The sequence below is a fragment of the Ziziphus jujuba genome, chromosome 7, assembly GCF_031755915.1.
Source record: "Ziziphus jujuba cultivar Dongzao chromosome 7, ASM3175591v1".
In the NCBI taxonomy this organism is placed as follows: Eukaryota; Viridiplantae; Streptophyta; class Magnoliopsida; order Rosales; family Rhamnaceae; genus Ziziphus; species Ziziphus jujuba.
In genome coordinates, this window is record NC_083385.1 from 1,604,416 (window position 1) to 1,615,763 (window position 11,348).

The window sequence follows — 11,348 nt, forward strand, 5'->3', positions numbered from 1 at the left end:
CTCCAAGTAAGAAATATGCAAAACGCAAAATGGTATCAAGGATAGTGTCTGTAATGTTCCTACTATTATCATTTATCTACACATGGTCTATCGCCCATATATTTCAATTACAAATTACAATAATAAATAAGCACACAATGCTGGATCTTATTTTTTATATAAAACCTAAATTCTGACCCTCCACCGTACGATGGACTACTACATCTCAAAGTACAGCGGAGATAAATATTTAGTATCTTATTTTTAACATCAAGCCTAAATCATATAGCTCCATCAACCATGACCCATCACCTCAGAAGCTGGTTTATTACACTCAGACTGAAAGCGGTGAAAGCCACCAAATTTCAACTGTTTCTTCCAAATCATACTTAAGCGACAATAGGGTATGATGCACAAGTTGCAACACCTGCAACCAAACGATAAAATTTAAATGATAAGAATTTCCCAAAAAGAGAGGTGGGTCTAGGATACGCCACAAAATTTCTGTTCATCCGCTAGACTTGGCTGAAAGAAGAATTTCAAGTAAAGAGTCAACTTACCACACATGTTCTTTCCCAGCTCCATTTTAAAGTAGCCATTGTCACCCCAGCTTTCTCCCCATGAGTTCTTGATGAGCCAGTATGGGACACCGTTTTCGACTCCATACCCAACTGCCAGGACAGCATGGTTCACATCCTGCCCAATAAAATCAGAGACAGAAGTCACTCAAACAATATTCACAGATTATGTCAAGAAAAACCATCCTATATATTGAGTTGTGAGTGGTTTACAGAGATTACTCTGTAAGCGCATTATGCAATTAAAAGTAAACTGGATCTAAGAAAAACGAGAAATTGAAGAGGTATATTTCAAAGTATTGATCCCAGTCCTACTTGTTGAAATCAAATAGATATCCCAAAAGAAAGCAGTTTTTAATAGATCTTGATGCTCTTTATAATTCCACTGGTGCGAGACCTACCAAGGGATCACGGCCACATGTATCGCTGGTGTAGACTCCTTCCTTGTAAAACCGAAAACCACTCACCGCCTCGAAGGCCACACTCACTGGCCGAACAACTCCAACTGCATGCTTTAATTCATCTTCAGCACCCTGAAAAAGGTAAGAGAACAAAAGATCAAAAATCTTATATCTGATCCTGTCAGCGATTGTGTAAGCAACAAAATCAAGCACAAGGTAGTAACCTATCTGCGAAAGAACCCTTGACTATCAATAATAATACCAATAATAATAATAATAATAAACTTCATCAGAGAGAGTGAAAGTTGTCAAAAAAGATTTACCAGAGTAATATTGACAGAATCGAGGACTTGGACAGCAACATTTTCTGATGTGAACTTGCACACGCCATTTTTTGCAGTGTAAGGATATGCTTCTTCGGTCTCAATGCCTCCGTTGTACTTAATATATTCAAAGGCTTGGGATGGCAACCCACCATTGCAGCCAAAGTTGTTGAAAGCTCTGGCGCAATCCACAAGCTGCTGCTCAGAGAGAGAGATTTCCTTTCCAAATGCTTGTTTATAAGCTGCCTCAAGTGCTCCAGTGGTGCTGCAAGGAGAGATTTGTTTTAGGTTAATTAAAAGAATGATCACGGGTTTAATGAGTTGGCTTAATATATATTACTTTTTCTGAGCTAAATCAAGCAAACTAACCTGAATGTCCAGCAAGATCCACATTTGCCTTGATCTTTAACTGGGCTTACTATGCCCTCTTCTCTCCAGTCTTTCTGAAATATAGCAGAGCATCATTTAGATTACCTTCAACTGTTCAGGACTCGCACTTTCTATTGTACAGTTTAGAAGGACACAATGTTTTTCATAAAAAAAAAAAAAAAAAAAAAAGTATAAAACAGTAAGTTCATCGAATCACCGAACCAATATCATAGGTGCGTAATGAGTTAGTGAGGCATGGCTTTTAGTTTTCCGATTACAGTTTGACCAAACTGAGCTGCAATGCTATGAGTAGCTAATAAAAGCAGAGTGGAGCTAATTAGATACCTTTTCAGGAAGAAGAACATCAGTAAGCTTGTGATTGCCCTTTGTGGTGGCAGAGCAGTTTTGAGCGGCTCCCAATCTGTGTCTCCTAAACTCTTCCCATGACCAATCAGCAAAGTCTGTCATGAAAACATAATGACAGTAAACAATCAAATCAATCCGTATGTTAATCAATGACCAAGTAATCAATAAATATAAAACACTTGGTTTGGGTTTCAGATATGGAATAGGTTTAACAGTAAAAAAGGCCTAGTAGCAGTCCGATCACACGGAAAAGTCAAAGCCATGAAATCGGACGTTTAACAAGGCCTCTGTTTCCTTTGGTGCGGACATAGGATTGCTTACATGTCCATCTTTTTTCCTTTTCCCTTTTTTTTTTTTCCCCCCCCTCTCTTTTTGGGCTAAACAGGGCTTTTTTTTTTTTTTTTTTTTTGTTTTTTCATCTCATTAATCCACCAGACATGAAAGTTGAAACCAGATATATGGTTGATAAGATCTGATGAAATTATACTGCAAGTCTGCAAATCAAAACCACTCTATATATATATATATATATATATATGTATGTATACTTACGATTCACAGCAAGAGTGTAAGGCAAGCCCTTCTTGTTGGTGGATTTAATCAGCTTCAGATTCTCTGAGAATATCTCAAATCGGAGCTTCATCTCCCCCACCGTCTCGTACCTCTTCCCATACCTTCAAATCCAGATTTAACGAAGAAAAAAAAGTTCAGGTCAATTTAATCAGAGATTAAATTTTCAATGAAAAAAAGAAAAACTAATCAAGTGGAAAAAAAAAAAAATGATCCAGGGAGTGAATAGTGATAGGGATGGAGTTGGAGAAGGTACCTGTGAGCAAAGCGAGCAAAGGAGAGGGCATGGCGAGTGTTGCCGATGACTTGGAGGACTTGAGACTCGAATTCACGAAGGCCGTCGGATACCAATCTGATGGGGTTGGAATCTTCAAAGCTAGATCCTCCGGTGGCGGCGGCCCAGCTGATCAGCAAAAACAGTAAGCATGAAACCAAAGACAGCCGTGCCATGTTTGTCTCTGAGAACTTTGAGGGAGCGAAAGAGCTGGCTGGGAACACAGATGAGGAAGCGAAGCAGAGGCAGAGACTGATAAATTAAAATAATAATAATAATAAGCTGTAGGTTGGTTCAGTTTCATTGGTTGGGTTTTACTGGTCGATACCAAATCGAGGTAAGCCACGTCAGTATCTTCTGTGCTTGCTTGCTTTGCTTCGATTGGATATCTTTCTCTTTCCATGTTCTACGTAACTGATGACCTCGTGTATTCCACTATTCTTAACGATAACAACTCGCCGTTATGACGGCTCACCAATTTGTTCAACTTTTCTTCCTGTTGGCTTCAAAAAACTGTTAGATATATATATATATATATATTTATTTTTGTTGAATGATGGATGGATAATATTTTCTATTAGTCATGTATTCCACGCGATTTGTTCACTCTTGTTTATTCAATGTTTTAGATGTGTTGTCCATAATTTTTTTTTTTTTTTAAACTTTGCTGAATGCCCATAAAAATACTTTGCAAATGAACACATAAAGATGTCCTCCAATAAAAGTATTTATTTCTGAATTTATACCCGTGAAAATTTACCAATTTGTGCGTGTATTCATAAATTAGAAGATTATGCCAGATTTCTTTCTTAAATTAGTCTCTTTTTGTGACTCCTCTTCCCGATAATTTAATTCTCTCTCTTAACTTTTTTCTTTTTTTATTTTGGGTCATTTTCTTTACGTAATTGCTGACTAAAAAAAAGCTTTTGAATTTTCCTTAAACATTAATGGAAAATTAAACATGTTACATTAGAAAAAGTTAAAAAAAGAAAATTCCAAAAGGTCAAAAAAAAGAAATCATGGAATAAATGCCATAATTAATTGAGAAATTATAAAAGAACCTGATAATCAGGATGTGGGGCAAGCATATGATAGCGACGTTAGCGTATGATACAAACCCACATGGGTGAGTTAATAATAAGGTTGAGATTCCCCTTTGATTTCTCTTCTCGCCGCTCTAACCTTTTCTCTCCACGTCCATACTCCATGCCCCACTAAAAATATCAACGTCTAATAGGGAGCTCACCAGACCATTTATTTAGCAAAAAAAAAAAAATAATAATAATAAAGAAAAGAAAAGAAAAAAGAAGACAATTATGTGAAATTTCCAAGGTCCAACAACTACAATAATGTATATAGACGGTGTTCCGGTTGTTTTACTTCGAAAGAGACATTACATTGTTGGCATTCATTAAAATCCCACCCTAACGTATCAATTATGATGGCTGTGGGTTTAAGTATCTTTTAAACCAATCTAATGAATTTCAAGCATTGAAGCAATTAATAAACCTGATATTAAAAATACAAAAAAAAAAAGGACCTAATCCTTTTAAGTCATTTTCTTCAAAATTAATCCACAAACGAATATAAAAAATAAAAATAAAAATAAGAATTTGCAGATATAAGTTTCAATCAATCAGTCACCACCAAGGAGGAAAAAAAAAGGCAGACCCCTATTCAGCAAAAAAAAAACAAAAAAGAGAGAGACCGTATGAAGTTTTGCGCAAAAAGATAAAATAGTGTATGTGGCCATTGTTGATTCATCGTCACCAATAAATCCTATAAGTGCCAATATTTAAATTTCATTTTTCTAAATTAAAATTTAATTTTAAAAATAAAATAATTTAAATATAACTAATTAATATTTATCAAAGATAATTATCATGATAGCAAAATTTAATTAAAAAAAAAGGCCTAAAGTTAACGAGCCTATAATAATTTAAGACTCCAATTTGATGCATTTTAAACAATTACCACATCCCTTTTGAATCTATAGCTTTTAACATAAAAAAAAAAAAAAACAAAAAAAAAACCCTCAGATAGAGCCTCTTATTGTAGTCTATGGAAACAAAGAAACAAGAATGAAAGAAAAGGCCCAAACCTTAGACAAAGCCCAGTATAAAGCCTTTCGTTCAGATCCTTTGGGCATTTACCCAAGTTGAGACCGATTAGAACTGGGCTTCAAAGGGACAATGCTAATTAGATTATACAGAGCATGAATTGAAAAACAAAAAGAGGAAAAAAGAAAATAAATAAATAAATAAAAAGGTAATTTGGAGCAGAAATGAGAGATTAGTGAGCAACTATGAATTCAAAAAAAAAAAAAAAAAAAAAGAAAAAAAGAAAAAATCAATCCTCTTCTTTGAGTACGACTCCAACAAGTTGATCAGCAACCTTTTTCTAAGGTTCGAACAAGTTTGTAAGCAGTCCTGCAGCGACGTGCTCTGCGACAGAGTTTGTTTTCAAGACGAACAACTAAAAAACGACAGCGTTTCTCATAGAGTTCTTCTGAAAGCGTTTCCTATGCCTCACGTCTCACGAAAAGTTTTAGAGGAAGCGATGCAATACAAGACATGAGCGACAATGTGGACAAAGATAGACAGTGAGAATGGCATGATAAACAAAGTTAGATCCTTTTAAGCCCAATTGCGAGCATGGCCTGGGTTAGGCACAACGACCCCGTTTTCATCAGTTATTGTTTCCTGTGGACATGGAAAAGAACCGCTGATATGATGTCAGTAACCCATGAGATTATAGCCTTGGTAAAGTGAACTGCACTGTGCTTGCCAACAAGGACAGTTTAATGGAGTTAATCTCAAGGACTGAATTTATGTAAAAAAGTGGACGATGGAAAAAAGTTGAAGAATTGTTGGTGGGCAAGTGTTTTAATTTTAGAACAACAATTTTATCAGCCAATATTTTAGGGGAGATTTGGAGCTCCTCTAATGCCATATATTTTTTGGTGAAAAAAAAAAGCCCCAAATTGTATATAAAAGAACTCAAAGAGGGAAAAATCAGAGAATCAAAATTAAATGACTGATTATAAAAACATCCTATAATTGGGTTACATTGAATATTAAGTCCTACAAGTAAGTAAATATACGTAATTACAATTCAAAAAACAATCAGAATATTGTTTAAATTAAATTACTGATGTCAACGGTTGACAATGTGATTTGGTCGTCCATCTTGTAAGGAAATATAATGTTGTTTATGGAAGTGGAGAAGGAGAAAAAATAAAATAAAAATAAAAAAATAAAAAACAGTAAGGATAGATTGGAAAATAAACTTTTGTTCTCCAGCAAACAACGACATGATGAATACAATTTTCCTTTTTTCTTTTAAATTTTCATTGTTTCTGTTTCTCAAAGTCTATTTTATTATTTTTAATTCTTTCTCGTCAATCTATATTATTGTTTTCAATTCTTTCTCATTCTACCAATGAGATACATATATATATATATATATATATTGTTAATTTAATTGGTATGAGAGAAGGGAATTTTACTAAGGTAAATTCCTTACATAAGGCGGGCCAAACTAATAATTTAATTTGGTAAAGTTGTAGAACAGTGGCCGAATACTGTTCCGCTTAAGGCGGATCAAATTTTCTTCATTGATTAGGGAATTTGAGCGAGGGACATAGATCCAAATGATTTATTTCCAAATCTAATTATTGGATTCCCTAAAAAGAGTTGCTTAGTTGTGGTTCGATGTTCTTCTGTCATTTATTTCTTCCTTCTCATGATAGTCTAGTCTTGAGTGACTCAGGTAGACAGCACACAAAGAAAGACCTATCGTGAAGATATAAATAGGGCAATGAATAATTAAGATATCGTTTTCACCTTTATCTCATGTATCATAAATTATTCAATATCACTGTATTCCATTTGTTTTTTTTAGTTATCGACATTGTAGTTTTGTTATAGATTGAATCTGAATAGAAAAAAAGTAAAAAAGTATGGACTTTAACAGTTTGGCTGTGATTTTGATTATTTATCGTATTCCATCTCATTATATGCTGACTAATTGGGACCCGAATATTACTTTATTTTACCATATAAGAAACTAAGTGGAGGTCCAAACCGACTGATGTTGAAGAATCAGCGGATGAATTGTGGTTAGGGGTGAAATGCCACTTGAACCAGAGCTAGCTGGTTCTCTCCAAAATGTATTAAGGTACAGTAGTTGACTGAACATCTAGGGGTAAAGTACTGTTTCGATGTGGATCACTGGAGCGATACCAAATTGAGGCAAACTCTGAATACCAGATATGACCTTAATATCACAGTGTGATAAATTTTATCCCTTCATAATGTACATACGAATGCACAATATCATAGCGTGATCTCTCACATCACCGTATTTCGTTGTGGGGGAGTGTGAATAACTTTTACTTATTATAAAATATTATACTCCACCCTTTTCATATTGTGCCGAGTATAATAATCATCATTATATTATATAAAATTACTATTTGTACGTAACTGACTTATTATATCCTTACGTAAAAAATAAAATAAAAAAGAATTTTATGTATAAGTGTATGTGTCCTGCTTGAAATAATAAACCAGAAAAAATAGGATAGAAGTTCCTTACTTCACTGAATTATAATTGCTGAATTTATACAAGAGACTAGTGTTGGTGATAAGGCCATAAATAACAAACTGATAAGGGCTATAAGCACGTAGGCTTGCCGGTAAGATTAGCCAGAAACGTAGTTTAGCAAAACACAACTAACAGAGTAACTTATCTTACAGTTAACAGTTAGACCAGCTAAGCTATAGTTTATTACTGCTTCTCACTATCTTATCATATGCCATTGTAATTTTACTGTATTTTATTAACATTTCAAATATTTTATTCTTCGTTTCATTATATTTTGATTACTTTTCCACGTTATCCTCTTTTATCAAGTTGTTATAATTTAAGTTTAAACATAATATTTATCGACACTACATCTAATTTAGAAATTTTATAAATATATATCACTTTATAAGCTGTTGATATTCTAGAATATTTGATTATAAACTTGAACAATTGATATACTTGATGATTATTTTCTTTTTTAATTTGGCAATATACTTAATGATTTATGTTTTGTGATATTATCAATACATACAAGTTGATATATGAAGAGACTTTCTGCTACATTCACAAAATTATTATAATAAAAAAAAAAAAAACCTTACAAATATATGAAGACAAAATTAAGCGAATTTCCACCACCTCTCACGAAATTTCTTGTTTAACTATTGCTAGAATTATTGTACTAACTTGATCAATTATTTTAGCCCCTCTCTCAACGTAGTTTGTACGTCACCTAGTGACATATATATGACCTAAAACATATAGCAGGCACTGGATTTATGTCACATTTCTCTAATAATTTCGATGCTAGCCAAATCTTTCAACGATTTCAACCAACGAAAAGTATAATTTCCTAAAAAGTAAAATGAAATATGAACAAAAAACAAGTTGAAACCATCAATATATATATATATATATATATTTATTCTTGGCGTAAAAGGAACTAGGCGGGGACTCGTTTTCATACGCGCTCACGGTGTTGGCAGCTGACGCGGATTAGGGTACAAGTCCTAGCTAGAGTGCATGCATAAATTGAGTGTGTATGCTGACCAAATCAAGTCCTATTATATATTTATAAGCTTTCTAAACTTTGCCCATCAAGCCCACCTGTAAATATGGTTGACCTTTGACCGTCCGCCTCTAAACACTGTTATTCACCGCGCGCGTGTCTTTCTTCGTTCTTTTAAGATAACACGCTCTTCAATCCGTCTTCCTCCTTTAACACACTTCTATTTCTTAATTTGCCTAACCAAGTTTACATGTATGATATACTAGTGTTATCGTTCTTAATTTGCGGCCACTTGGGTATTTATACATATGTTTAATATTGTTATTATTCTAATTTTGTATCTGATCATTAATGAGTTAAATTCCCCATGGACTATCCAATAGCTCTGTTTTTCTTGGTCTGGAAAAGGTTTCTCTGAAAATTTGAGACCATTCTTATCCAATTTTGGAACTACGATTTTAGAGGAATAGGATTTTAATTTAGTCAATTAAACACAATAGATTTTTCCATGAATTTCTTGTTTGGTTGTAATTTGGTGAAATTCCATAGAGATGGTAGGGTAGTTGTAGTTTGATTGATTTGTTCATCCTAATTCTTGACCTTTGGAATTAGAAAAATAATAATATTGTATTTACATTATTATAAATAGCATTAATAAGGTATTATGCAAAAATGAGAGGTTGAATTCAACTGTAAATGCTATACAGGTAAGGGGGGGAAAAAAGAGAGTATAAATAGGATAATAAATTTGGAGAATGACCAAAAGCCAGACACAGTCAAGTGGGCATCATATTATACATGCTGTGAAACTTGCAGGCATCACTGTCTCAGCCTAATAAACAACTTCAAAAGAAGCCCTTTAATTTTCCCCTATTAGGCTACAAATATGGTCAGGACTATTTGTTATCGCATTTTTGCAATGAAATTGGATTATATATATGCTTTTAACTAGCTTAGTAGGAGTCTACAAAGTTAACATTGCAATTATTGTAGTTTAAGAAAGTTTCCAGGCCTTTAATTTTAAAATTCATCCTATTAAGCTTTTTATTTTTTATTTGGTATACAATGAACCTTATATAAACTTAATAATTATGGTTTTTATCTCCTAGTTCAATTGTAGTGTATGAGCTTCGACCTTTACAAATTGAATAGGATGTCTTTTGTTCATTTTTCATTGTACATTCTTTTTTTTTTTTTTTTTTTCTTCTTCTTCTTCGTCTTCCATTTATTTTATTTATTTATTAATTAGGTGGGGGTTAAAACGGAAGTGGAAATGTTTTAGAAGGCATTTTGATTGTTTTTGTTTTGATTTTGTCCACCCGCTATTCCGTTTGTCCTTCTTTTTATATATATATATATATATATATATGAGATGAGATGTTCGGTTTGTCCTTTGGGTGTTTGCTGTGAGCAAAATTCTTAAAATGGAAGCTTATTTAATTTCTTTCTTTTTTGTTTAATACTAAACTCGCATAAGAACACAATGATGATATGATTCATGCATGCACATATCAAATAGAATCGTTAGGTAGACTCAGATTTTGGTTAAGGCCGGTGTTTAATTAATTTGAACCAAAAAAACTGAAAAGAGAAAATGAAGAGGAATCTTCTTTATGTTGTTGTCAAAGTTGGATCTATTATATATTTTACCCCACAAAAAAGAAGAAGAAAAAGTTCGATCTATTATATATACACTCTCCATATCTCAGTTCCCATGAAATCCAATTTTTCAATGAACTGACTATGTTATTATGACAATTTATTATTTTTATGCAAACCATGTTAATCGATATGATTGTTTTTTTGATAACCAAAAAACGTACTACAAATGTTCAATTCACATCCACACTTCTCTGCTTTAAATTTGAATTTTCCTTCTGCACTTTATTATCATTATTGTTATCGACCTTTTGTTCCAAGGAAAAGCATCCAAAATGTTTCCAAAGACTTTTATGCTGACATGGTCCTTCGCATCATTTTTTTAACCAAATGACAACAATGCCCATTGACTTTCATTAGGTGACGACGCATCATATTGGCCCCACGTACCTACTCCCTCATTGACAAAATTGCCCTCAACTTTTATGGTTGTATTATATAGGGGACCAGGAAGGCAGGAAGTTTCTTCCATGTACAAAAATATCAAGACGTCCTCGTCCAAGTTCATTTGCTAAAGCTATAATTATTTTAATCTTTATCACACTTAAATCATTTTTGCTAAGAACAGGAATAAACAAGATATAAACTATATATTGCCATGACACCTTAACCACCCCGCAGTGACCCGACATTTTGATATCGATAAGGTCAACTGCATGCCATAATTCAAAATTATGACCATCTGATCTACCGACCTAAAACAAAATAGTCATTAAGACAAGACGGTTCTGATCAATTTTTCTGTTTTAGGGTAATACATGATATACGTATCTAAAGGTTTATTGTGGGATTTGGGCTTTGAGCCAATTATGTTCTAGAAGTTAAAATCAATTTTGCAAGCAGGCCAAACATTTTACCTAATGAAGTTCAATTAAGCAAATTAGACATCCGTAATTTGACGAACTTGCCCTATGACTAGACCCCACTAGAAGAATCCCTTTTCCTACCAACTCTGAAAATAACTTGCACTTTCTTACTTCTCTTTCAGAAACTTCATTTGGTTAGCTGCACATCTAATTAACCCTTTTTTTTTTTTTTTTTTTTTTCCCTTGAAACTAAGAAGTTAAAGCAATACTTGGAAGAATATTCAATGTTCGGCATCTAGCTTTATCACAGCCAAAAAGAAAAAATGAAAAACGAAAAACTTGCTGGGGCTTTCAGACAAAAAGTTCCAGAGACAAAAGTCTGGCTACTATCTTTGATTTTGGGTTACCATTATATTTCACCTCA

At 33.4% G+C, this 11,348-nt stretch overlaps 1 protein-coding gene across 1 annotated transcript; it reads right to left on the minus strand.

Moving 5' to 3' along the window:
- Window positions 1-45: 45 nt before the first annotated feature.
- LOC107423924 (pro-cathepsin H) lies at window positions 46-3,130 on the minus strand. The gene is made up of 8 exons (XM_016033578.4): window positions 2,843-3,130; window positions 2,569-2,690; window positions 1,996-2,111; window positions 1,651-1,724; window positions 1,282-1,546; window positions 959-1,090; window positions 540-675; window positions 46-406 (listed from the first exon to the last, which is right to left on the minus strand). Exons 1-8 carry the CDS (start codon window positions 3,034-3,036, stop codon window positions 369-371), a joined length of 1,077 nt encoding a protein of 358 aa, XP_015889064.3. The 5' UTR covers window positions 3,037-3,130; the 3' UTR covers window positions 46-368.
- Between the last annotated feature and the right edge of the window lie 8,218 nt (window positions 3,131-11,348).